This window comes from Eubalaena glacialis, chromosome 19, assembly GCF_028564815.1.
Source record: "Eubalaena glacialis isolate mEubGla1 chromosome 19, mEubGla1.1.hap2.+ XY, whole genome shotgun sequence".
Lineage (NCBI taxonomy): Eukaryota > Metazoa > Chordata > Mammalia > Artiodactyla > Balaenidae > Eubalaena > Eubalaena glacialis.
The window spans coordinates 37,427,637-37,455,248 of record NC_083734.1 but is presented as its reverse complement, the minus strand read 5'-3'; the positions used below and the strand labels follow the sequence as shown (position 1 = coordinate 37,455,248).

The 27,612-nt window shown below is 48.7% G+C and overlaps 1 protein-coding gene across 3 annotated transcripts; it reads right to left on the bottom strand.

Moving 5' to 3' along the window:
- Positions 1–291: 291 nt before the first annotated feature.
- SP2 (Sp2 transcription factor) lies at positions 292–26,877 on the bottom strand. 3 transcript variants are annotated; one of them, XM_061176139.1, is made up of 7 exons: positions 26,813–26,877; positions 12,870–12,946; positions 11,096–12,070; positions 4,289–4,601; positions 3,257–3,431; positions 2,850–3,043; positions 292–1,557 (listed from the first exon to the last, which is right to left on the bottom strand). In XM_061176139.1, the coding sequence occupies exons 1-7, from the start codon at positions 26,817–26,819 to the stop codon at positions 1,457–1,459; spliced, it is 1,842 nt and encodes a 613-aa protein (XP_061032122.1). In that variant the 5' UTR covers positions 26,820–26,877; the 3' UTR covers positions 292–1,456. The 3 variants fall into 3 exon arrangements, with proteins under 3 accessions (XP_061032122.1, XP_061032124.1, XP_061032123.1); XM_061176141.1 differs by having other exon boundaries at positions 11,219–12,070; XM_061176140.1 differs by lacking the exon at positions 26,813–26,877 and adding an exon at positions 25,163–25,240.
- Positions 26,878–27,612: the final 735 nt, after the last annotated feature.

Below are 27,612 nucleotides of genomic sequence, written 5' to 3'. Positions count from 1 at the left end.
CCTGCTTTCATCTGGGCAAAACTGGCTTAGGGAAGAACAAAGCAGGAACACCTGCACCAGGCCCTGCCCTCTGGAGTCCCCCCACCAGGTGCTCTGGGGGCTTGTGCCAATGCCAGGAGGTCCGTGTGGCTGAAGCCCTTTTTGGGCTGTGGCCTAGATCTGCCAAGGTCAGGAGGACAAGGTCCTGCCCTGGTCCCAGTGCGGACAGCTCCGAGAGACCAGGGCTCCCTCCTCAGGATTCCCCTCTCGGAGCTCTCCGAGGGGAAAGACAAAGGAAGCTGCAGTGCCAAGTTGCAGATTTTGCCTCAGGCAACTAAATTTATTAGCAAGAAAAAATTTTTGTCAGCCCAGCGCTGACCAACAAAGTACATCGTTAATAAAGGATAACAAATCTGTCACTTAATGCGTAAAACATACCTCAAGCAGTTACAACTAAAAATAAAGTTGGATTTTTGTTTAATTTAAAAGCCTCAAAAATAACAAGCAATATGTTTTTAAACATGTAGTAGACACAACTGTCTATTTTACAATATACACTGTACACAAGTAGGGCTTGGGCTGGTTGGGGTGGGTGAGATGAGGGGGAGAGGGATGAGGTTCAGGATGGGAAGGTGTTTTATCTGAATCCAGATTCGAGTTGAAATGCTGTGTCGTTTAGAAAAGAGAATTACTAGAGTGAGAAAAAAATTCGTATGCTCATCATTGCCCCCCAAAAACCCTAAACTAAAAGCAGGCATGGTGGAGGTGAGTAACAAGAACAGGAAGAAGGGAGCAATTAAATAAAACTTCTTTAAAGCACACACAATACACAGTGTTCATCATCGGAAGTAGAGTATAAGGCAACGTTCTCCATAGAAAAAGAGGGGAATCAGGGAGTCCGTGGGTAGCTTTACTTTTTAAATAGAAAGTTGGAATGTGCTGGAGGAGAGCTGGGGTGGGGCAGGGGCATGTGGAGTGGAGGCGGCCTCTGGAGCCTCTCCAGAGGTGGAGCTGGATGCCAGTGGTGCCCTGGGTGCAGGGCCCCGGGGCACCCGCAGTGGCTGAGGGGGCCAGGGAGGTGCAGGAGAGGGAGGGGCATGGCACGATGCAACTCCGGCAGTGTTTGGGGGAGGGGGGGCTCACTTTGCTCCTCGACGGAGTGAAATTCATGTTTTTCCTTTGGAAATAAGGGTTCCCACTCGTCCTGGTTTAGAACGTCTCATTGGGCACGGCCACTGTCCACGGTCTGGGCAGGCCGGGAGCTTGTGGTGAGAGGGGAGGGCCAGGGCGGAGCCAAGGGGCTTCAGAAAGAGGTGAGTATGGGGGCAGTAGAGTCCCTTCCTGTGGGGACAGTCGCAGAACAGGAGGGAGGGGCGAGGGCGGGCCCAGGGCAGCTGTGGGCCTTCTTTCCTCCAGGGGCCCAGGCAGGACACAGGCAGGGGTCTGCAATCTGCGAGGCCTCCCGCCTCAGTTGGCCTTACAAGTTCTTCGTGACCAGGTGGGTCTTGTAATGCTTGGTGAGGTGGTCACTCCTCATGAAGCGCTTCTGACACTGGGCACACTCGAAGCGTTTGTCCCCTGGGAAGAGGAGATGCCCGTCACTCACAGTGCCATGCCCCGGAAAAGGAGGCACACACGTGAGGTGTGAGGGGCACCTGTGAAGCCGTGTCACCGGCCTACCTGCTGCTTACACAGTGCTCCCCATGATCCACTGATGTGAACCTTTGTCAGTCCTCATCCCCCTCCCCCCCATCACTCTCCAGTCTACTTTGTTTCCATTCCTTGTGCCGTGCCAAACGCTGTACTTGTGCGCCTGCACCCAGGACGCTTCCCGTGTAGCCTGTCACCTACTTTCTTCTGATCTTTGTCCCTCTGACTAACCCCGGCTCAAAGTCCTCCCCCTCACAGGAAAACCCCACTCCTCTCTGACCTGCCAGACTGAGCCACACACCCGGGCTGGGTCTGCTGCTGTTCTGAGTATTTACTCTGCAACCTGCAGAGGGTGGGCGCAACCTGCCCCGCCACGCTGGCCAGGAGCCAGAGCTTTGGGCCTCGTGTCCCCAGGCCCGGGACAGGCGTCTGCTCACTGGGGGCATCTGCCAGAACGGCAGTTCTCCAAGCATGTGCCGTGGACCACTGGAGACACCCAGGACAATCTTGGGTAGTAGATGCATGAACGATTTTCTACTTTATAGTTTTGTATTTGTTTGCCAGTACGTTAAAACACTTAGCTATGATCCCAAGCCTGTGATGTGAAAAATAATACTGCACTGGACATAAAAGAGTAAAAATAGTGAAAAAAATAGTAAGTAAAAATAGTGAAGTGATTTAAGGAAAATCATTCGGTAAATAACAGTAGGAAAGGCTATGTGGGATAGTGACTAAGAGCGTGAACTTGGGAGCCAGAGGGCCTGGGTTGAACCAGCTCCACTAGTCACTGGCTGTGTGACCCGGCCCCCTCTCCATGCCTCAGTAAAATGGGCACAATCAAAGTACTGTCCCCATAGAGTCGTTATGAGGATTAAATTAGTTAATGGGTAGAATGTGCAGTATAGTGCCTGGCACAAGACGCCACTGATCGTTAAACAAATATGCAGCTTATGGCAGAAGTCATCAAGGCTGTGCAACGCAACTGACCTCACTTTGGGAAACACTGCAATAAAGGAATGGCTTGCGAGACTTTCCGGGTAGTCCTGCACCCCGAGGAGACAGTCTGTAGCTCTCGCTCAGTGCCGCAGTTCCTTGGCCAGGCCAGGAGTCTCCATGTCGCTGAGGACAATGGAGTGGGGGTGGGGAGAGAGGCAGGGAGCGGAAGTGCGGAGTGGGGGGGCAGGAGGGGCTGGAGGGTGCCGCAGGGGAGGGGAGCAGACCTGTGTGGGTGCGGGCGTGCCGCTGGAGCTCGTCACTCCGTGTGAACCTCTTCCCACAGAAGAACCAGTTGCAGACAAAGGGCCGCTCGCCGGTGTGCAAGCGCACGTGAGCCCGCAGCAGGGACGTCTTACGGAAAGTCTTGCCGCAGTCAGGGATGTGGCACACGTGCTTCTTTTTGCCCTGCTCTCCAGACCTGGGAATTGGGTTGAGGGTGGGGTGGAGGGAATGGGAAGCAGAGAGAGCGGGAGGTAGAGAGATGGGGGCGGGACAGGATGGAGAGAGGATGTGGGGTCAGGTCGGAGAGCACGGAGCCGCTACCTGGTCCCCTCTCTGTCTGTGTCCCAGGGAGGGCTTGGGGAACAGGACACATGCCAGGCTGGCCGCCTGGCCCGTCTCCTCAAATCACCTCTTGTCCCCGTCCTTGCAGTTGGGACACGTGCAGGCCATGCGGCGCCGCTTCTCCCCGGGCTGGGCCTCTCCAGCCAGGGCCTGTTCCATCTGCAGCTGGATCTGGGTGGGGCTCAGCCCACTGATGGTCAGGTTATTCCCAGAAACATTCTGCACTGTCAGCTGCTGCTGCCCTGTGGGGAGGAGTGGGGCAGAGTTCAGGGTGAGGAAGCCCAAAGGGGCAGAAGAGGGAGCCTGACCCCCTTCTTCCTTCCTGCACATAGTAAGGTTGACAGTCATAGCAGCTAATATTTTTGAGAGCCTGCTATGTGCCAGATACCACTTTAGAGATCTTAAATGTATTAATGCACTTAAGTTTCATAACCCCATGAAATAGGTACTATCATCCCCCTTTTACAGGTGAAGAAACTGAGGCTCAAGATCACACATGTAGAACTTATAGAATCTGGATGGGAACCCAGTCAACTTCAGAGTCAATGCCCAGAACCACTACACTACACAGGCCAAATTCACTTCCAGACGTTGCCCACATGGTCTTGGAGTGTTTTTCCAGAATCTCCTCCAGCCTTAGGCCCTTGTGAGACACCAACTCTGCTCCCAGGAAAGTCTCCAGGGATTTTTGTTACTAGAGGGAGAGATAGTTCTATGGGCTTTGGAACAAATCAAGCCCTCTAGGACTTGCATAAAGCCATCAAAGCAGGGGGAGTGCCTGTGGGTGGACTCCTCCCAGGCCACTAAACCAAATGCAAAAAGTGCTGGAAATTCATTGAAGGACGAAGGGAAGAGATTCAGAGAGCTCCCACTACCTTGAAAATTGCCCTTCACCCAGCTAAAGAATGCAACGAACCATTTGTGCTAGGTACCTACAATGTTCCTTTGATTATGTGCAAGGCTGCTTTCATACTGTAAATATCACCAAATGTTACCACTGAACTGAGAAGTGCAGCACAAGCCAGTCCAAAGGCTCCCTCCTTTCCTTCCAACCTTAACTCAAGGCTGCCCACGCCTGGGGCCGGGGGCCTTCCCTCACCGCCAGTGTTGGTGATGGTGACGGGCACACCCTGGACCTGGACACCGTTGATGTTGATGGTCTGCATGGCCTGGGCTGCCGCTGCCAGCTGGGCTGCGTTCAGGCTGATGATGCTCCCGGCAGGGGCAATCTTTGGCAGGGGACGCTCTTTCCGGAGAATTGCAGCCGAGTGCTTTTTGCTGGTCCCGCTCAGATGGGCAGCACGGGACGGAGGGCTGCTACAAGTGGTGGTGGAGGTGGTCGCAGCTGTTGCCGGGGGGCCGTCCTGGACAAGGACCGTCTGTACCTCACCAGAAGGTGTACGGATGTAGACCTGGGAGGGGCCAGAGAGAAAAAGTCAATGCCCCCTGAGAGCCCTGGCTCCTGCCCCCCCCCTTTTTTTTTTACATTAAAGAATGTTTATATCATCCATTCCCTGGTATAACACTCTTGTTGTGTCCCCTGCATTGGCAGGTGGACTCCCAACCACTGCGCCACCAGGGAAGCCCTCCTGCCCCTTTCAATGCAGCACCATCTCCCTGCCCAGGGGAGAAGCGGGTGCCTTTTTGTCCACCCAAGTCTTCTCCAACTAGCCCAGGCCTACATTCGCCCACTGTTGATGTTCAACAAAAAGGGCTGATGGCATCCCTGTACTAAGCTGACAAATGCTGTTGATTTGAAACAAAACATTTAATTTACTTAACATGGAAAACTATAATGCCAAATCTCCGAATTGAAGAATTAGAAGGCAGCTAAATGATGACCTCACAAAAGATGTGCTGTGAATGCTCATCAAAGCAATGAAAACAGCCTTTAGGAGGCACAATTAGTGGAGAGACTACTGTCTTTCTCCAATTCATACTAACAAGGATGGAACAATAAAACATAATGCTCATTGTTGCTGAGACAGTAGGGAAATAGGCACGTGTTCTTACGTCAGGGGGTGTGAAGTGGTCTAGGCTTGCTGGAGGGAAATCTGGGAATATGTGTCCAAAGCCTTTAAAAATATGCATGTTAGAGCCTGAGAACGAGAATGAACTGTGTGGTACTGGATGGGAATTAGAGGTATTGATGGAAACTCTTAGGTTTCAATATAAATAGAGAAATATAGATAAAAATGTATGTATATATGTGTGTGCATGTCTGTATCTATCTTGGTATTACATATATATGTATAGGTATATTTATATATACTTCTTAACTGTGTCCACTGAGAAAGGCTGAAAGCAGCAAAACTCCAGGAGCAATGAGCTCACCTAGCACCCAGCTCTTAGCTTCTAAATCCCATGCTCCACTAAAAGAAACCAGGGCTCCTTGGAGAAATAGCTGATTCGAGGACTGCGGTCAGGGGAAGTACAAGAAGACCTTGGAACACCTCTTATACCAGAAAGTAAGGAAATGCTCAAAGAATGGTGGTGACATGTGAAAAGAACACAAGAGCCAGCTTGGAGGGGCTCCCACTGGCTAAACATAGGATAATTTGAACATCAAAATAACAATACTAATGGATTATAACTCAGTGAATAAAACAGGAACCTATGAATCCATATTGACATAAACAAATGGAGACGAAAATGATAGAATTTAAAAAACTGTTATCACATCCTCCAATAAAAGGAACTAGGATTCCTAGGACAAATGGTTGATCCCAGGACTGGGGCTGGGAAAATACAAGGAATGAAGTACTGACACTTGCTACAGCATGGATGAACTTAGAAAACAGTGTACTAAGTGAAAGAAGCTAGCTGCAAAAGATCACCTATGGTAGGATTCCATTTACATGAAATGTCCAGAAGAGGCAAATCTATAGAGATAGAAAATGGATTAGGGCTTCCCTGGTGGCGCACTGGTTAAGAATCCGCCTGCCAATGCAGGGAACACGGGTTTGAGCCCTGGTCCAGGAAGATCCCACATGCCACGGAGCAACTAAGCCCGTGTGCCACCACTGCTGAGCCTGTGCTCTAGAGTCCGCGAGCCACAACTACTGAGCCCATGTGCCTAGTGCCCGTGCTCCGCAACAAGAGAAGCCACAGCAATGAGAAGCCCGCGCACCGCGACAAAGAGTAGCCCCTGCTCACTGCAACTAGAGAAAGCACATGTGCAGCAATGAAGACCCAATGCAGCCAAAAATAAAAATAAATAAATAAATTTATTAAAAAAAAAAAAAGAAAAGAAAATGGATTAGTGGTTGCTAGGGCTTGGGGCAAGGGGGAAATGAGGAGTGACCACTAAAGGGGTCTTTCTGAGGTGATGAAAATGTTCTAAAACTAGATAGTGGTGACGGTTGCATAACTCCATGAGCATACTAAAACCCACCCACTGCGTTGTACACTTTAAAAGGGTAAATTTCATGGTATGTGAATACCTCAATAAAGCTGAAAAGGGGACTTCCCTGGTGACGCAGTGGTTAAGAATCCGCCTGCCAATGCAGGGGACATGGGTTAGACCCCTGGTCCAGGAAGATCCCACAACCCGTGGAGCAACTAAGCCTGTGCGCCACAACTACTGAGCCCGCGTGCCACAACTACTGAAGCCCGCGCACCACAACTACTGAAGCCCGCGCACCTGGAGCCCGTGCTCCAAAACAAGAGAAGCCATCGCAATGAGAAGCACGTGCACTGCAACGAAGAGTAGCCCCTGCTCACTGCAACTAGAGAAAGCCCGTGCGCAGCAACGAAGACCCAATGCAGCCAAAAATAAATAAATAAAATTTAAATAAATTTATTTTTAAAAAAAGCTGATAAGAAACAAAAGAGACTGGGAGTATGTCACACAGATGCAAGAGCCAACCAGAAAGAGCTCCAAATGGCCAGAGTTGAAACAATGTGAGCAACAAAATAAGTAACGCAGTATTAGATTGTAACCCAAAGTATAAAATAAATATACATGAGTCTCTACTGACATAAATACATGATCGAATAAAAAAATAAATGGTGGGACCTCCCTGGTGGTGCAGTGGTTAAGAATCCGCCTGCCAATGCAGGGGACACGGGTTCGAGCCCTGGTCCGGGAAGATCCCACGTGCCGCGGAGCAACTAAGCCCGTGCGCCACAACTACTGAGCCTGCGCTCTAGAGCCCATGAGCCACAACTACTGAGCCCACGTGATGCAACTACTAAAGCCTGCGTGCCTAGAGCCCGTGCTCTGCAACAAGAGAAGCCACCGCAATGAGAAGCCCGCGTACGGCAACGAAGAGTAGCCCCTGCTCGCCGCAACCAGAGAAAGCCTGCATGCAGCAACGAAGACCCAACACAGCCAAAAATAAATAAATAAATAAATAAATTTATATAAATAAATGAATAAATGGAAAAGAGACAAATCTTCCTTATAGAAGAATTCCAAATAATATTATATAGATACTTTCCCTTCCAGGATGTAGAGCTTAATTGTCACCCCCACTCCCACCCCTGAGGATGGGAGACTTAGCAACTCACTTCCGAAGAACTGAGAAAGGGAGAAGTAGCAGCTTTGATGAATGAAGAAACCTGGCAGACACCACCTTAACCAAGTGATAACGGTTAACATCAGGGATGTTACATCATCAGAGATGTTGTGTACCCCTCATATAATGTGACGAAAAGAGGCGTTTCGTCTCCGTGGTATTCTTTCCAAAAACCCATAATCCAGCCTGGGGGATATTCTATAGGATACCTGACCAATGTGCCTCTTGTCTGTCAAGATCATGGAAAACAAAGACTAAGAAGCTATCCAACCAGAGGGGCCTGGGGAGATAATGCCCACAAGTGCAATGTGGTATTTGGATGGGATCCTCGAGCAGAAAGAGGACATTAATTGATTGTGAAAGTGCAAGTGCAATGTGGTATTTGGATGGGATCCTGGAGCAGAAAAAGCACATAATTGATTAACTGATTGGATGGTGACATCCAATCAAGTCTGGAGTTTAGTGAACAGTAACATGCCAATGTCAGTTTCTTAGTTTTGACACATGTACCCTGGTATGTAAGATGTTTAACAAGGTGGTGGTGGGGGACCAGGTGAGGGGTATAAGACACTCTGTACTACCTTTGCAACCTTTCTGTAAATGTAACTTTTTTTTTTGGCCGCACAGCAAGGCATGTTGGATCTTAGTTCGCTAACCAGGGATCGAAACCAGGCCCCCTATGGTGGAAGTGCAGCGTCTTAACCACAGGACCGCCAGGGAAGTCCCATGATAAGAGATTTTTTTAAATTAACTTTTTATTTTACAATAAGTTACAGGAATTTCCTGGCAGTCCAGTGGTTAGGACTCTGTGCTTCCACTGCAAGGGGCCGGGGCTCGATCCCTGGTCGGGGAACTAAGATCCAACATGCCTTGCAGTCCGGCCAAAAAAAAAAAATCTCTATCACAATAAAAGCTACTAAAATAAGTAGGCAAAAGTCTGATAAGGAATGAGATATTTACACAGAAAGTATCTCCTTACAAAATACTAATCCATTACAAACAGAAAAAAAGTAACTTTAAGGTGCAGAAACCTGCTAAATATCACTTTAATCATCACCAGTACTGAGACAAATCGAAATCATGCACCTCCTTTTGGGATGCAGTGAGAACACAGCATCACTTCTTTGATACTTCTGCAAAAAAAAAGTGTACAACTTGCATCTATCCATGAGGGAACATCACACAAACCTAAACTGAGGAACATTCTACAAAGTAACTGGCCTTTTAAAGTGTCATGGTCATGAACATCAAGTAAAGACTGAGGAACTATTCCAGGTCAAAACAGACTAAGGAGACATGACAATTAAATGGAATGTGTGATACTGGATGAGATCCTTTTGCCACAAAGGAATCATTGCGGCAAGTGATGAGCAACCTGAATGGGGTCTGAATTAGACGTCAGTGTGTTTACTTGCTAATTGCCTATGTTTGAAGGTTGTGCTGTTGTCCTCCTTGCGTATAAGAATTACACACTTTCTATAAAACATTTGGAAATAACAGAGGCATGGTGGCAACTTACACTCAAATGATACAGGGGGAAAAGTTACTTGTTTTAAAAAAAATTCTGCTGTGATTTTGATTGGGGTTATTTTTGATTCTTGGATTATTTAGGACTGTGGTTCTCAGTTAAAAGCAAACAAACAAACCCCATGTTATCTCTTAATAAATACACATCTCATCCTCAATTTTCTGGTATGTGCCCCTTTTGCAAATCATTGCTATTTTCTGCATATCTGAAGTTTCTGTTACTAGAACATTTTCTTTCCCACAATGTAGAGCAGAGGTCAACACACTTTATCTGTAAAGGGCAGAGAGTAAATATTTTAGGCTATGCAGGTCGTGAGGTCTCTGCCTTGTGGTGCAAAAGCTGCACAAATGGGCATGCCTGTGTTCCAATTACACTTTATTTACAAAAACAGATAGATGGGCCAGATTTTACCTCAGGGCTGAGGATTGCCAATTTCTCTGATACAGAGTATAATACATTTTTTAAAACGTGCATATCCTTTGACCCACTTTTAGGAATTTATTTAGCGATAAGATTAGAAACAGCCTAAATCTACAGTTGGGTAACAGACAGCACCTCACCTCCGGATACTGGAAAACTATGTCATCATTACAAAGTAATGCAGTAGCTAAATCTTTCTGCATACGTATGCTTATTTCCTTAGGAAGACCTGGTTCTAAGCCCTGCCTCCATCAGTCTCGAGACACAGGACCTCAGGGAAGGGAGGGGAGGCACTTCGAGGAGCAGCGGGTATCGCCTCAGTTCTTCACCTTTAAGGTAGGTCTGATAAGGGAGCCTCACATTCATAGAAGGCCACGATTCATAGAAAACCCCTTGGCAGTATGCAACATGCCAGAAAGGAGGAGGCACTTGAGGGCAGGCCTCAGATTTCCTGTGCGTCCATTATGTCCACAGCTCAAACTCAAGGGCACTTCTCCACCTGGGAGACTACACAACTCCCTACTGCCATCACTCACTCTGACGCCTCGGTTCTCTCTACAGACAGCTGGATTATAAATTCCTCCATGGCAGGAGCTGGTTTTTATATTTAAAAAAATCCTTGTACAATTTTAAGTGTAGCCCCTGCCACACACAAGAGCCAGGGTGGGCCAGGGTGGAATAAGGACAAAAGTGTAGGTCAGAAATCTGAGTTGAATCCTGGCTCTTTTGTCATTTGTCATTTGTGCTCCGTGAGAGCTGGATACTGGGTAACTTCTCTGAGTTCCAGGTTCTTCATCTTCAACATGGGCCTAATCTCTGGCATTTACTAGGCTTACACAAAGCATAAAACCTGCCCTGCAAAGCCAAATAAATTTTAGTATTATAGCACCTTAATGAATGCCAAAAATAAGTTCCTGTTGAAGTTAGCATCCCAGAGGAATCTATCCTAAATGTTCCTGCTATGAAGCTAGGGTGCTTCTTCCTAATTTTTTTTTTTTTTTGTCATTAACAATGATCAACATTTTTCTCATTGGTTTTCTTACTTTACATCAAATTCTATGGTTCTGACTAGAATTTTTTCATTCTTGCTATCATTCGGAGTATGTAATTCTAGAATAAAAAAATAAACTTTATTATTAAAAAGTATATATCTGCCTGCTACTCATCCCCCTGCCAAAAGACTCCCATAAAGAAAGTTTCCAAAATATAGGTACATAGGCATGTCGCATCTGATTTCTAAAGATAAGCAGTACGAGGCCCTATGAACTGGCAGAAATGGCCACTTATTACCCACCCCAAACAGTACTGACTCCCAACACTCAGGTCAGGTCGGGAGATGCATCAGCATCATCTAGGAAAGCAAGCCAGTGGGGATGGAGCATCAGCCGTTTAGAGCTGAGGAGGAGAGGGAGGCGCGTGCAGAGGGTGTGCGTGGTACCTGAGTAGGCGACGGCTCAGCAGCCTGGATCTGAAAGTTCTGGGAGGGCTTCTGGGGGACGGTGGGGAGTGTGGCGGATGCCGCCTGCACCACCCGCAGGGCCTGCTGGGGGATCTGCACTACCTGCTGCTGCTCGGCCTTGGGGGGCACCACCTGAACCTGCTGGACCACAGCTGGCTGGCCCCCACCAGGGCTCTGAACGATGAGCAGGTTGTTTCCTGCCTGGATGATGTTGTCCGCCGTGGTCTCGATCAGCACCGTCTCCACCTGTTCGGTCACGGCCACGGGGGGCTGGGAGGCAGGAAGACTCTTCTTCCTGGCTTTCTTGTTAGTCTTAGACAGCGGGGCCGGGGGGCTCTCCGTGAGGAGCTGAGTGGGGGCCCCGGTGTCGCTGGTGTTCACGAGGTTGTTGACAGGTAGAGTAAGTGTCACATTGCCCCCTCCACCTGTCAGCTTCACCACATTGGCCGCGCTCTGCACCGGAGTGGTGGTCGTACTCGACTTCTGGACAGGGGCCGGCTTGATGGGGACAGGCTTGTGACTGGATGGTGAGGGGGTGATGATGGCTTGGTTGGTGCCAGGGATGATCTGGATCTGGTTGGTGAGATTGGGCTGTACCTGGATGGTCTGAGAATTGCTCGCCTGAATCTGAGGGACCGCCTGGTACTGGATACTGGCATTCGATCGGGTCCCTTTGTTGATCATGGTTGGGTTCTGGATAGCGAACACCAGCTGCCCACCAGGATAGGACGCGCTCAGCTGTGACCCCTGAATCTGAAGTATGTTTCCTTTGGAGGACAAGATTCCAAAGCTATTCTTGCCGGGACTGAGAGGGAGAGGGGCAGGTTTGATAGGGACGAGTTTCCGTGGTGTGGGCTGCGGGGGAGCAGGAGGCGTCACTGCAGCTTCAACAGCTGGAGGGCCAATTTTGCTACATGTTGCAGCAAGCAGGGCTAAGGGAGATGGCTGGGAGTCCTGCAAAACACCACGTGGAGAGAAGGAGTGAGACATGAGGCCTGCTGCCCAGCCGCCCCGCCCTCTAAGATCCTCTCCTCTTCGCAGGCTCCTCCCCACCGGCGGGCAGGGAGCCAGCATCCTCTCCTGGCAGTGGCCCCTGTCTCCCCTTCCCCGCTGGTTTCTCCATTGAGAAATTAAGGGAGAAAGGGTGAGAAATGCCTTTCTCAGGAAGGAACTCCCCAGAAGCACCCCTTGACGGGGTGAACTAACAGCATGGGCTGACCACTTACTCCCCACTGGCCTAATAGTGTCTAATGGGGACACGGAATCACCCTCAGCTTATAGATGGAGCTCCGTTAGCCCACCTTACTGAGTCATCAAGTGAGGAAGGACTGAGGAAGGGAGGGAGGGAAAAAGAAACAGAGGGGGACAGGAGGAATAAACCCTTTGGAAGAGTGTTTTCCAGTGCTTGGGACATGACTTTTTCGATCAAGGAGGGCTGTTCTTTCGAAGCTACAAGGAAAGAGCCTCCAGGGTGCGGGGACACAGTCTCTGTTTTCCTTTTATGGCCAGTGGGGTCTGGAGGAAAGGACTTGAGTTTCATCCTGCTTTTCCCCCTGACTCAACTGTGGCACCTTAGATGAGTGGCCCTAGTTTCTTAGTTCAGAAAAAGTGGAAAAATGAACCCTCCCTGGTCTCATTGCCTCGGGGAGTTATAGTTAGCCAGGGCAGAGCTCAGTTGCGGTCTCATGTCAGCTTCAGTGAGTCCTTCCAGGCTGATGCAGCCCCCAACCCTCAGAGCCCATCGCCCACTCGCCTGGGTGGTGGAGGCGGCAGGCTGAAGGTAGTCACTGGGACTGACAGCGGCAGTGGCAGCCATGCTGGTCTGTGGATCTGTTGGAAGAAAAGAGATGGAGTAATACCCGTGATGCCCGAAAAGAACCCAAGTCCCCTTGCCTCGGATTTTCTTTTTGCCTCTATTTGGGCTGCTTCCCCATGAGAGGTTAAGGACCTTTCCCCACACTTCCCCACTCAAGGTTAGCAACCCTACAACTCTTTCAGTAGACGACCTTCTCCCTTTCTCAGACTCAGCCACCTGAGGCTGTGAGGATAGCTGGTCCTGCCTCTATTGGACCGTCTCCTCCAACCATCATAAAGTCTAGGATAACGTGAAGATACCGAGATTATAATAACACTGGCTTCAGTAACTACGCTGTGCCACCTAATGGAGCCCTCTCTGCCGGGTACTGCTGACTCTCCCCAGCTAGACTGGAACCCCTATACGGTGGGCAGGGGAACCCCCCAGCTAATCCTGTGGCTCTGACCCAGGCTTCCTGCTCACTCCTGCTGTAGCCAGATGCCAAGCCAGCCTGGGAAAGAAGCATCTCGGGGCCAGGATCCCTGTCAAGGAGGACACACCCACTCCATGCAAAAGTCTTGAGCGCTTTATGCTCAGCCTTCACCACATAAGCACAATGGCCCAGGTATAGATTACATATAGCACACAGGTAATTACTTTAAATGAATTTACAGTTTTACATAGGACAATAGGCATGGCCCCATAGGTATCACTGAGATTAGGAGAGCTAATAACTGAATATAATGAGAATGAAAATATAATAAATCCTATTTTTCCTTAAACGTGTATATATTTCTATATATGAATATAGCAGGAAAAAGTCTAAAAAAAAAAAAAGGGGCTAAAATGTTAAAAGCCATTATCTCCTGGTGGTAGATTTTTTCTTCACTTAAAGAATTTTTCCCTCTGTTTTTCTGTATTTTCTCATTTTCCCCACAACGAATACACTCTACTATACTCGTTTTAAATAAAGGAAAATAAAGAACGTTGAGGAAGTAATGAAAGGAATCTCTACTCTGAACTTAAGTCTGATCTAAGAGAAATACAAGTAAAATGGAAATCAGGAGAATTTGGGGGGAAAGGATCTAAGCCATCTTATAGTTTATAAATCACTAAAGAAAAGAACACCAGGCAGAGAGTCAGACCTGTATCTTAGACCTTTGGAAAGGAGGTTTCAGGAGGTACCGAAACAAGAAGGGTATTACTCAGAGACTCGAAGAGGCAGAATGACTCAGGCATGGAGCCCCTGCTGGGCATCTGGCAGAAAGAAGACAGGCAGAGGTCAGGAAGAAGGCGGAACCACTCACATTTCAGCTGCCTCTGGCTTCTCTCTTTGGGGGAATGATTCTTAAATGGGAAAGGTAAAGAAAAGGTAAAGCGGGAACTGCAGCCCAGGACAGGTAAGTACAGTAGGGTCACCAAAGCCTTAAATGGTTTCCAGGCCCTAAGGCCACATGAACTGCACTCCAGAGTAGGGAGACACTTTGCAGGCACACTTGCAAACTGTGTGAGGAGCCAGAGGGGAGCTCTGGGCAAAATCATGTATGTGGATCCTGAAATATTACAGACACTGATCCTTAGCAAAATCCTAGAACAAATGACTGAACAGCAACTACAATTACTGAGGTAAGGAAGCAGTGATCACAAAGAATAAGCATGGGGTTGCCAAAAAACAAGTCATGCTGAACAAACCTGTTTCTTTTTTGGGGGTTTTGGTTGGCTACATCAAGAGAATGGTATACACTGTGTACTTTATAACAACAAGGCATCTGACTGAAATGTTCATAGTATTCTTAGGAACGAGGAGGGAAAGAACTGCAGGCAGGATGATAGTCTGGTTTGGGGGCTAAGCTGAACATGCCTCCACCTAAGTGCTGAGACCCAGGCCATCCTGAGCAGTTTGCTGCTACGATGTCAACCAGGGTCTCAAACTACGGGTGCATGCCAGGACCAGGATATGCAGGCTTCTCCTCGGAGGTTTGTGCTTTCTCTACCAGAATGTCTTATTCTTGTGTTTTCACTGTGATGATCATGTTTTAAAAATGAACATATACTATAGATCGCTGGGTGACTGCTGCTTAACCAAGATTTGCACATTTCTGGGCCTGTGTGTGTGTTTACAACTGTACTGGTACCAAGTGGCACCACTCTAACTACATGGGCTAATTAAGACAACTCAATTCTGCACATGTAATTCATGATACATCTGTGCAAAGTGAGGAATGACGGCTCTTCAGAAGCCTGGAAAGACCATGCTGCTGGGCACTAGACACTGCAGGGTGGGCATGCGTAACTCAAGGAGCCCGGATGTCAAGTCTGCTGCGCTTACACTGACAGCAGCAATTTGGGTTCAGTCAACTGTTTTCCTCCCAAAATGATGTTGTTGATTTGAATTTTATTGGCTTTTCTGTAGTTATTTAATTAAATTTTATAGGAACTAGATCGATGAGTTGATAAACAGATTTATGTGCATACATAATTAAGGCTGCAGCCTTATAATGAAAACAATCTAAGTTGACTGAAAAACATTTTCCCTTTAGAGCAGTGTTCAAACTATTTAGACCATGAAGCACAGTCATAAAAACAATTTACATCAAGACCCAGTGTACGCATATACACCCCCCCCACACACACTTCCCTGTCCTGTGCTGATATAATAAGAATTTCCTGAAACAAAATTTGCCCTTGCTACATGTCATGGGCTTTGGTATTTTTCTACTCTATTTCATTTTTTAAAATGCCGGTTGTGACTCACTAAATTGGTTTTGTGCCCTAGAGGCTGGAAAACGCGGCTTCAAAGCAGTCTCTCCACCACCCAAGTTTGGGAAACCATGCAAAAGACCTAGAAGGCAAATTAACTTTATGGATGTCACAAAACTGAGGACTGTAAACACAATGGGTGTCTGTATTAGGGTTCAAAGAGATCTTAAAAAACTGGTATGTGCAGTGCTTAAGAGCATGAGGCTCCAGACCGAAATGAGAATTCAGACTGTGGGATGGCTGGGGCATTCCTCTCCCAGCCTCAGTGCACCGTCTGTAAAACAGAGGTAATGTCACCCTTACAGGATTCTAGGAGGCGTCAGTAATATGAAAAACACTGAGCACACAGGGGGTAATCAATAAATGGTGGTTTAAACTTTGAAGCTGAGTAAACACTGCACTTGGGTTAAGAAAAAAAAAAAAAATCACATGCATATAGAACAGGAAGACAGAGCTTACTAGCGGTTCTCATGAGAAAAAGCCCCAGTGGTTTTGACTCAAAGTTAAATGGAAAGCAGTTAGAATCTAGATGTGGTGGCTGAAAAGGCTACTGCAATCTTGGACTGAATTTCCAGAAGTTCAGTCATAGAAGAAAATAATAGTCCTCATCTGCTCTGCACTCGGGCCCCATCTGGAGTGTCAGGTTCCGTCCTGAGGGACATTTTGAAAGGGGGATTTTCAAATGGCGCTCGTTCAGAGGAGGGCAGCCATGGTGGTGACCAGGACACCAGAGGAGCGATACCCACCAGGGTGTTTATTCCATACATGTGTTCAATGGGTAGACTTTGGGGTGGAAATTTTGGTTTATTAGAGGGGACAACTTTCAAAAGATGGAATCAGTTGCCTCCTGAGGTAATGTTCTCCCTTCTCTGGAATCATTTAGCCAGAGGCAGGATGTGTGTCTCTGTCAGAGATGGGATGTCTAGATGGGGTGGGAAGTTGGACTAAATGATCTAGTTTGAGAATTTAAACTTGTTTATAATCCTCAAACCATGTTGCCGATAAAAACACAGGATGAGTTAGCTGCTGGCAGGGCTGGGAAGGGAAGGCAGGGGCTCTCCCAGGAGGCTCCCTTGGGCTCAGGTTCACTTAGCTAAAAATGGTGACTGACTCTCCCTCAGACATCCCCTGTTATGAAACTGAAGGACACTAGAACAGGACAGAGTGCAAACAAAATGAAAACTGACCCAGTGCTTATTCACCTCCCTTTCCCATCTCCCTCTCTCCCCATGCAGTCATTATCACCCTGGACTCAAACTGTCTGGAGACTGGGTTGGGCTAAGAGGCTCTTCAGTTAATAAGTTACAGCAGAGTCTTGACGCCCTTGCAGACTGTGGGCGCTCCACCCACACTGTCTTGGTTGGTTTCATTTGCCTTCCCGGCTGGCCCCTGAAATACTCCTCCAGATCTCAAACCAGTGGTTTTAAGTATTTCTCCTAGAGCCACTCAGAGTTTTGTGGCCCCTGGGCTGTGGACCTGGGCAACCAAAACAGAGACTAATCTCCCTGCCACTGCAGAATTATATCCTGGGATTACCCATGAAAGGGAAAAGCAGCATTTCCAGTTGGTGTTTGGAAATGAACAGTGGTTAAGCAGCACAGGGACTTCCCTGGTGGCTGGGACTTCCCTGGTGGCGCAGTGGTTAAGAATCCGCCTGCCAATGCAGGGGACACGGGTTCGAGCCCTGGTCCGGGAAGATCCCACATGCCGCGGAGCAGCTAAGCCTGTCCGCCACAACTGCTGAGTCTGCGCTCTAGAGCCCGTGAGCCACAACTACTGAGCCCACATGCCACAACTACTGAAGCCTGCGCGCCTGGAGCCCGTGCTCCACAACAAGAGAAGCCACCGCAATGAGAAACCCGCTCACCACAACAAAGAGTAGCCCCCACTCGCCACAACTAGAGAGAGCCCGTGCGCAGCAACGAAGACTCAATGCCACCAAAAATAAATAAAAAAAAAAAAAAAAAAAAAAAGTAGCACAGATGCCAAACTGCAGGACTATATTCAAAGGTACTTTAGAACCTCATTAATTTGGAGCCTTATATTTAAAATGTATAATTTGGACATAAATTGTGCTTAGCTTTTCCTTCATACTATTCAAAGCGAGGCTAAATAGTGTATGAAGCCTGCAAAGGGACTCTAAGGCATAGTTAGGGAACTGTTTTATACCACTGCCACTGTTTCAATCGTACCATTTGCTTTTAACAGCAGTTTATACCTGCTCACTGAAACCTACATTTAGCAACGTTGGTAAGTGGGGTTATTGCATATTCTTGGAAGAAAAGGCTGCATTTCCTTCAGAGTGCTATCATTCAGACTTTCATTAATTTGGGTTGGCTAAAACTTTCTCAACAGTCCCCTGGCTCGTGAAGTTTTACGGTGATTTACTACATAAGCAATAGTAGCTCTCTTAGGCTGCAAGGAAAATTTCCAAGGCTATCAGACAAGCCTTCCAGACAGGGGTTGGGAGGCGTCTCGTGCCTGATAGGACCACACCTGACTTTCCTTTTCCCCATGCTGGAAGCCAATTTAATTCCAAAACGAGGGGAAAAGCATCCCCTGAGTGTCCTGGCTCTTGATGTACATACAGATCGTTCATCTGCACCTCCGTCCCTCCAGCTACAGCTTCCTCCCTTCTCGGCCAAACTTAGTGGAAAAGCTGCCAGCACTCTGCTACCCCCTCCTCTCTCACTTGGACTTTCACCCCAGCTCTCTACTGACACTGCACTTGCCCAGGTCACGAGGGACCTCCTCATTGTTAAATCCAACTGACCCCCTTCAGCAGTTTCTGACCCGTTGACGATTCCCTCCTCTTTGAAATCCTCATGGATTTTCTCCTACCTCTCCGGCCAACTCTTCCCTTTGTGGGCTCCTCTTCCTTTTGCCACCCCTTCAATACAGATGTTCCTCAACATCATCTTTCTCACCCAACACCCATTCCATGAGTGACTGTGCCCACTCACATGGCTTCAGGTACCTTCCACAGGCTGAGGACTCCCAGGTCTATGAATGGCCTACATCTGCCCTCTGAGTGGCGGACCAGTACCTCCAGCCCTCTGTGGGCCTTCCACTTGGGCTGGCCACAGAACTTCCAACACTGAGCTGTCACCTTTGCCCAATCTCTCCCCAGCTTTCTCACCCCCAGCCACCACGGGCCTCCTTCCAGATCCTTGAAGAGCCTCCATCTCTGCCGCTGCCCTTTCCTTGCTTAGAGCTCTCTTCTTCTCTCTTCACTAGCTAACACCTACTCACCCTTCAGGTCTCAGGCAGGTTCCCCCCCCCCCCCCCCCGAGAGCCCACTATGTAATGTAACAGGTATGTCATTTCCTCAGAAAGGCCTTCCAGGACCCCTGAGATGAGGTTAACTCCTCTGGTAACTCACCACCCATTAAATAATCATGGGCTTAATGTCTCTCTTCCACACTCATGGAAGGGTGGCCCAGGTCTGTTTTCACCGCTGAACTGCTACATCAAGCCTAACACAGCACAGCGACACTTCAGTGCCTGCAGACTGAATGAATGATGAATATTTTTGGTTAAACCAGCCTCTCAATCACAAGGAAACCTGAACGCCATCCTCATCACCATTCAGTCAGCAAGTCCTCCTGGGTCCACCTCCTAAATACAAACCTCTCTCCATCTGCATTATGCTGGCGTTAACCACCTTCGGCCCCAAACCTTCAAAATGGCTTCCCAGCCTCTGGCCTAGCCACCTCTAATCCAGCCTCCACCATCTGGTCTGAAGACTCTTTTAAAATGTAAATCCCACACAGTTACTCCCCAGATTAAATCCTTCAATAGCTTCCAAAGGATTTTAAGATAACCTAATAAAGGCCGAAACAAGCCGCCCCCTCCCTCCCTGCACCTCCCCCGCTCCTGCTTTATCTCTTGCCATTCCAACTCTCCGGACAAACACTTCAGTTTTTTCCATTTCTGGAACTACAACATGTCCTCTCTCACTCGGAGCCTAAGCACACTTGCTCCCATTTGTCTGGCCAACTCCGGTCCCTCTTCAGAGCTCATTTATAACTCTCCTGACATCTTCCCTCCTGCTCCCCAAGTCTGGGGCAAGTGCCCCTGCTCTGTGCCAGTGTATATGCCCCACGGCACCCCTCACAGAACTCCCCCACCCCCCATGACGGAGCAGGGAGTGCAGCTCTGTTCTAGGGCTCTTTCCATAGGCTGACTCAGGGAGCAAGCACCACATAACAGGAAGAGGCCTCAGGTGGGACCCCGGAGCCCCGGCCATCAGACTAGGGGCTGTTCCACTGGTCTTTCACTTGAGACTACTACTCTTGAGACGGGCTGAGAGAGAAGGGATCCAAAGAAATACCACAACAGCAGGCTCTGGGGAAGAACTTGGCTCAAACTCCACAGCCAAGCCTGGGGTAGTAGGTTTTTATTGCCTCGTGGGGTCCTACCACCCTGGCTATGGCCATCTTGGCTGTCTGCTACGGTACTTCCCCTGGAGGAATTTCACTCTGTGTAGACAGTTCTCCTGCTGGCTATTTTGGTCAGCTCAGTTGGGCCTGAAGCCAACAAAACCGTTCCTAAGCCCAGTCTTTTCCAGTTGCCTAGCCTGGAAGAATTCAGAGCTGGTGAGGGAAAAGCAAGCCACAGCTGGTTTTAGAGAACAAAGTTGGACCTCAAAGGGAGCTGACAAATGGGCTTAGAGAATCAGCTTAGCTGGAGAAAGGATCAAGAAAGACTCCAAATTGCTCTGAGCATTTCTGAGAAGCAAATCTCCAACAACTATAATAACCATATAAAGGGCTCCGTAACAGTAAAAGGAATTTCATTGACTTTCCATGAAATGAGAACAGTTCTGGGCGTGGCTAATGCCACAGGCTAAAGAATGGAGATCTTGTCTCCACCCAGTTATTGAGCCATCCTGTCTTCCCTGTTCCCAACTTTGACCCCAGCCTCAGCCCGTGACCCTGATGTGAGTCCACAATTACATCAAGAAGTTAAAATTCCCTTTATAAGCCAAGATCCATTATTTCTCTCCTTTTCAAGCAAAACTCCTTGCAAGGGTCACCCATATTTGCTGTCCCTCATTTCTCTCCTGCTAGTCTTTCTTGAACCTGTTCCAGCCAGCTTGCCCCCTCCCATCCACACCACAAAAACTGCTCCCACGACCAGTGACCTCCACGTTGCCAAGTCCGATGGTTAATTCTTAGACCTCAGCTGGTGTTGATCTGACAGCTGGCCCCTCTTATCTTGAAACAATTTCTTCACTTGGCTTGTAGGGTGGCCTCCTACCTCTCCAGTTGCTTCTTCTAAGACTCCCTTGCTGGGTCCTTGTCTGAAACTCTAAATGGTTGGGCTGCTCCAGGGCTCAGTCTTGGTCTTGGGACCTATTTTTCTTCTGTCTACACCTATTTGCTGGGGGATTTCATCTAGTCTCAGAGCTTTAGAAACCAATAATACATATAGGTTCTATATAATGATGACTCCCAAACTTATATCTTCAGACTTGTATATCTGACTGTCTACTGACATCTCCACTTGGATGTACTAATAAGCAACTCAAATCTACCTAGCCCCAAACAGAGCTCCTGTTATCTCCCTAATTCTGTGCCTTCTTCTGACTTCCCCACGGCAGTGAACAGAACTCCATCCTTTCAGCTGTTCAGCCCTAAAACCTTGGGAATCATACTTGACCCTTCTTTTTTCCACTCTACACTTGTCAGTAAACACTTTCAGCTCTACCTTCAAAATATGTTCAGACTCTGATTGCTTTCACAACCACTTCTTGTTAACACCCAGGTTCACGTCCCCATCATCTCTCACTTGGATAACTGCGAAAGCCTCCTAGCTGGGCTTCTGACCTTGTCCCTGCTGGTTTATTCTCAACACGCATCCAGAGATCCATCAAACTTAAATGAAATCATGTTACTCCTCTGCTCAGAGCCCCCAGTACATTCCGTCTCCCAGTCAAAGTAAGAGTCAAAGTCCACACCGTGACACATAAGGGGCCCATGTGACCTCTCTGACTTATCCCCGTCACTCTCCCTCATTCACCGCTTCAGCCACGCTGGCCTCCCTGCTGTTCCTGAACATGCCAGGTATGGCCCCTCTTCAGGGATTTTGTACTTGCTGTTCTCTCTGCTTGAGTTCTCACCACCCCCTCCCCAGATTGAGCCTGGCTCAATCCCTCCCTTCCTTCAGGGTTTTACTCAGACTCCCCTCCCGGACCACCCTATGTAAACCGCTCCTCTCACTTCTCCTGTCCTCTATTTGGCTTTTCCCCTTAGCACTTCTCATTGTCTAGTATCTACTAGTTAGCCTTATTTATTGTCTCCCACTAAGATGTAAGCTTCCTAAAGGCAGGGACTTCTCTCTGTCTTACTTAGTGATGCACCCCCCACCCGCCCGCCCCACAACCTGGCACACAGCAAGTGCCCGATATATGCTTGTTGAGTGCATAAATGAATGAATCCTAGAGGCTGCAGAGCGGGAGAGCCTGAGTAGAATTTAAGAACCAAAGGAGAAAACCTGCAGACTTGCATATCCTGGCACTAGGCTGGGATCCACTCACCAGGTCAGCTCTGCCGATCCAGTCCCAGAAGGAACTCAACTTTGCCAGTCACCTCACACGGGGACAAGAGCCTGTGCGTGGACCAGCACGGTCTGGTCTTTCTCCTGGACAGAACTCTCAAAGCCCATACCTCATCACCACACACCGGGCACCACATCTCAATGCTTCTTTCAATTAACAAGTACTGGGAAGAAGTTCTATTCCAAGTGAGTTAAGACAACGTGCGTACCTGCTGTCTGAATACCTCTTATGTGTCTCCACCCTGACTCTCTCTCCTGAAAACGTGACCGTGTCGTTTGCTAGTCTGCATCCTATCAGACTGGAAGGGACCCTGGAGAAGTGAGTGGGGACACGGGGCAGCCAGCAGGGGATGGTGAGAACTCTTCACTCTGACAGAAGCAGTCCCAGGAAATGGTACAAAAATACTGGGCCTCAGAACTCTGTTGAAAACAGGAGAAAAAAAGAAACCAAGACATACTTTTCCCCACTAAAGAATATCATGAGGCACAAACACGTGCTCTCTGCTTTGTGAGTCGCTTCACACGTTCATCCGGGGCTACGATCGGTTCTGAAATGAGTAGTGACTTCATTTCCCCTGGGACGAGAGGGCTGGCTCACCATTTACTTTTTTGATGGCTGGGAAATGTTTTGGTCTGTTCTGAGGCTAGTCTGAGAAGACTCCCAGTTAGACACTGGCCAGGGGCAGAAATATTCCACATCCAATCACGTGGCCCTGCCTGCTGTCTCTTACTGCCTATTTACACCCTCTGAAAGGCAGCTTTGTGATTCCACCAAGTCCCCTAGAAGAGGTAACAAACACCCCAAAGAGGAAGCTCTGGAGAGAGGACATTTGGGAGTGTGGAGGCCAGTGCCTGCTGGTTCTTGAGCCATTTTCACTGCATGGCTGAGATAAAGAGACCACCTAACAGCCTAAATCACAGCATGGGGACAAACACTTCTCAGTGTGGTGGCGCTTCTGGCTAGGGACAGCATGCAGTTCCGATGCTGAAACAAACTATAGCTCGGGGAAATGGCCAAAGGAAGGATTCAAACAGCTGGGTCTGCAAGCACGTTCTTCCTGTGACACAAACAGCCCTGACATCTCAACACTGCTCGGAGCTGCTCACAGAGGGTAAACCGAGAAGCAGCAAAACAGGGCACTTAGCTCTTTACACTCCTCTGCTCCTGAGTGGAGCTCATCTCCCAAGAGCATGCCAGCTCGAAGCCCATCCTGATGAGAAGCAATCCCCTATGCTAGTGGCGGCCTCAGAGCATCCGTAAAGATTGCGACCTAGACGTGCAGTGGAAGTGGTAGCGTCCCTCAAGCTGCCAGTGCTGACTCAGCTTGCTCCTGGGCTCTCTTCTCAGCCTCGAGTGAGGCAGTAGAAAAATCAGTTTTCCATTCTGGAATCCTGTCAACTGGAACAAATCAACCAGTACTACCCGGGAACATCTCCACAAGGGCAATCTCTAATCTCCTTCCTACTCAAGCTGACAGTGCCCTTAAGTTAGTAATGCCCCATGTTTTTACCCACTTCATTCATCTTTCCACCCAGCTCCAACAGATAACTGACAGCAAAGTGAGACCTCCCCACCCTGAGGTCTCCTAAGAGAATGCTGCTAGCCAAAAAAAGATCTGATAACCGAGGAAGTAGTTCTTCAGAGAGAAAGAGACTTTCAACTATGTTCGGAAATACAAAGATCTAAGTGCTGGCACTATGAAGGAAGAAATAAAGAGAAAGCTTTTTCCCTTCCTTCAACAGAAGGAAGTCTGTGGAGGAGTTGCACGTGGATCCAAACAAAAGCAAAGCAAAAACAAAAAAGCAAAAACATCAACAAATGTACTCCATAATGGTGTCCATTTCTCAGCCCATCTTGGCTTCCAGCCCACCACGGAAACCAAGTGTCCTCGCTTAGAGCTTGCTGGGACGACGTTCACAAATCCAGTTAAGCTGCTCAAAGGGACGCTCCAGATTTATCACCCAATACACTAATAAGAAAATATTGGAGCTTCTCCAAATAGATTTTGCTCTAAGTCTGCAGCCCACAAGGTTTCAGATTGGACAATGTAATCATTTAAACTCAGAAGTGTTCACATCTCTACATTTTCTGATACTCTACACACCCAGTGTTTCTCTGCATCTTTCATTCTGTGGCTATTGTTCCATCTCCTCCAAAATATTTCCTAAGTTTTTCAATCTTTGGAAGTAAGGCTTCCAATCTGTGTGTCTACAGAGAAGGGGTAAAGGTAAGTCTTAGAAGAACATGCTACATTTCCATCATATAGATGGGAGTGAGCAAGGTCTAGAAGACCGCTAAACCCAAGCCAATACCAGGGTCTACTGGTTAGCTGCAACAAGCTTAAATGTTTTCAAAAAGGCCCTGGTTGGGCAATACTTGCGTAAAGTAAGCTTGGGAATGATCACATACCTATAGCAAAGAACTGTTTAGGGTACAAGAGACTATGCAACTTCTCTGAAAGGCTGCTATTCATCAACAGAAGAACTAGAAATTTCAAGGCCAAAGATATCAAAATGAACTGTCCTCTCTGCTGTCATGCCATGAGGCTCCTTCCCCCAGGCATTTGCCAGAATCTTCTTAAAGCTTCTTCTCTCCTCTGACAAGCCTCCAGAGGCCCAAACTTAATAGAATCTGAGAGAAAAGAGCCTGCCAGTCTATGTGCTGTCAACAGTGAGGCCAAACTCTTCCTCCTGGAGTCAGTTCTCCCTGCTGAGCAGTCAGGTGACGCTCCAATTATGAACTAACTCTACTTGGGTCTCCTCGGCAAAGAGACTGTGTCTTTAGCAGCCTAGCTCAGGGGGCTCATAATTATGTCAGACCAGCTTTTTTTTTTTTCTTTTTTTTTTGTCGTTGTTGTTGTTGCTGCTTTTAAACAAAGAGGTTAAGCCTCTGTACAACCAAGTGGAAGAACCAGAATTAGAAAACTTACCAATCGCCCCAGCCAATGAGAATCCATTTCCAACAGGTATTAATGCCTGTTAGAAGCCACTGGAACACTGACATCATCAGCCCAATTGATAGGTTGTCTGACAGATTCGCCCCCTTCATCGCACACAAGAATTTAAAACAAAACAAGACACTGCAGTTATATTCATTATTGCAGACAACAGGTTTCTTTGTGTTATCAAATCAAAATTACTCCTGTGGTGTGGACTCCACCATCATTCCCTTCAAAGCCTAACTGTGAGCTGGCCAACACCCTAAACTTTCTAGCCCAGAAAATCTTATCCAAAATACCAACTCAACACTTAGCCCTCCACTGTGATACTTAATGCCTTCTGGGGTACAGGATGCAAGTTTTAGACAGTGCATTGCCAGTGTACCTTGCAACAATCATCACTCTTCTATCTGCAATGAAACCCATGTAATGGGGGACCATGGGCCAATTGTTTAAAGCAGAACTACCGGCTCCTCCCTCCCTTTCTCTAAGAAAACAAATAAGTGAGCAAGAAGTAGCCTCAGAAGAAACAAACTTTGGGAGAATGTGCACTGAGAAAAGCCAGACTGAGTCCCTCTGGATCAAGTTAATTAAGAAACAATTAGACATGACAGTATATTGGAATCAAAACCAAGGAATGAAGTGATGACAAGTTTGTCAATGGCCCAGAGAAGAAGACGCAGTTCCTTTTCATCTAAAATTAGAAAGCCACCAGGAACATAAGCCAAGAAGCATGGGTAGGAGGCTGAGAACCGTAATGGGGACAAAGGTGGGGTGGAGGAAGAAAGTAAGTATCCATTTTGTTTTATTTCTTCTGTCAGTCCTTAGGTTTGCTCCTGGCCTTTGGGATTCAGCAGTCCCCTCCCTCCCCCGCCCGGGATGTCAGGTAACAGGCTGGGAGCTCTGTCAACAAGTTCTTAAACGTTTCACAATTCTGCAAAGAGCTGGCATATAATCTAGTTGGAGGTTCAAAGATGCAAGTGAAAATATTAAAAGGTTTCTGCCCACTCCGCAGTCTAAGGCGAGAGGTCATCTGCCTAGGGAGTGCCCTCGTGTCCTGACACCATCTCTCGACTGGGATACATCACTAACTAGGTTGGCTTCCACGCCCAGCAGTGCCCATGTGGTTGGCGCCGTCGGAATTTCAAGCATTCCCCCGCCCCTCTCTGCACACGGGAGAACCCTGAATTGCGGCTGGGCACCTAGAGTTAGAGTGCAAGAGAGTCCCCGAACACAGAACAAGCGCACAAGACGTCGACCGCCTCCTCAGAGCAGACCCAGGCAACGTCTCCGGGCCTGGTAGCGCTCACGCAAGTCGGCCACCGGGCGGAGGGGGTGCCAGGCCCGCCCTGGGTGCCCGCTCCTCTCGCCAGCCCCCGGAAGCGCCGCCCTCCAGCCCAGCGGGCTCGGAGGGGGCGGGGAGTCGAACGCCCCCTTCCGGGTGCCTCCGCCTGGCTGGCCAGCCCCGCTCCTCCTCCGGGCGGGAATCCTCCCTCCCCGCCCCTCCCGGAGCCGGGCCCCGGCGCCAGGCCCGGCCCCAGGGGGGAACCCCCAGCCCCGGCTCCTCCTCCCTGCGGCTTCTGCCCGTCTTCCCGACCCTTGAGAGCCGGGAAGACCCCGCCGGCAGCGGCCAGGACCCACCGCTCATTACGACATCTTCCTCCCGGGCCTCCGCCGCCTCCGCCGCCACCGAGAGCCTGACACCGCCCGCTTAGCACCCGCCAATCCCGGAGCCCGCCACCGCCCGAGCGACGGCAGCGTTCACCAATAAGAGTTCGGTACACTGGGGACCGACAGCACCACCAACCAATCAAAGAGAGGCACCTAGAGCGACGTTGGTTTGGCCAATAGAACTGTGAAATGTCACTGATGGACGGTAGAGGGCACCAACCGGAAGCCTACTGAAGAGTGAACGACATGTTCGCCAGCCAACTGGCGGGAGGCAAAGTCCCGCCTACAAGGTAGTTGATGGACAGCAACAGGAAGCTAGATGGGGAGGGGCTTAGCTGAGGAGTGGTTTTGTATTGGTCGTGGTTGACCTTCCACCCACCTCTAACCCAGAAGATGAGTGATAGATCTACCCTAAAGCCAATCAGAAGTCATCAGGGTGAGGCCGAAAAATGCCCCATAAATAGCATCTACTTTGCTCCTCAATCCAGTGTCGCCCTGGTGTGGCAGGGGCCTTTTGATCTACGGCCACTGAACCCCGTACCTGTTGAGTGGAAAACCACCAGTCTTTAATTTAGTCTCTCGCCCTTCATCGCTTCTGGAGAGGGAAGTGAACCTCCGGGCGACTTTGTACAGCGAGGCATTGGAGTCAGACACAATAGCGGGAGTTGGGGCTAAGTGACACCTCTCAGAGAGGAGTATTTTCACCGTCTCAGTTCAAACCCCTCTTAATCCTCACCTGGTTATTGCATCGACCCGCTAACGTGGGCATC

What these genes read in the sequence shown, in the direction of transcription:
- SP2 (XM_061176139.1), bottom strand. An exon ending in CTGAGCCGTCGCCTACTCAG is followed by an intron (nt 4,602 to 11,095) that starts GTACCACGCACA and finishes GGCCCCTCCCAG; the next exon opens with GTCTACATCCGTACACCTTC. An exon ending in GCACGCCCGCACCCACACAG is followed by an intron (nt 1,558 to 2,849) that starts GTCTGCTCCCCT and finishes TCCTCTTCCCAG; the next exon opens with GGGACAAACGCTTCGAGTGT.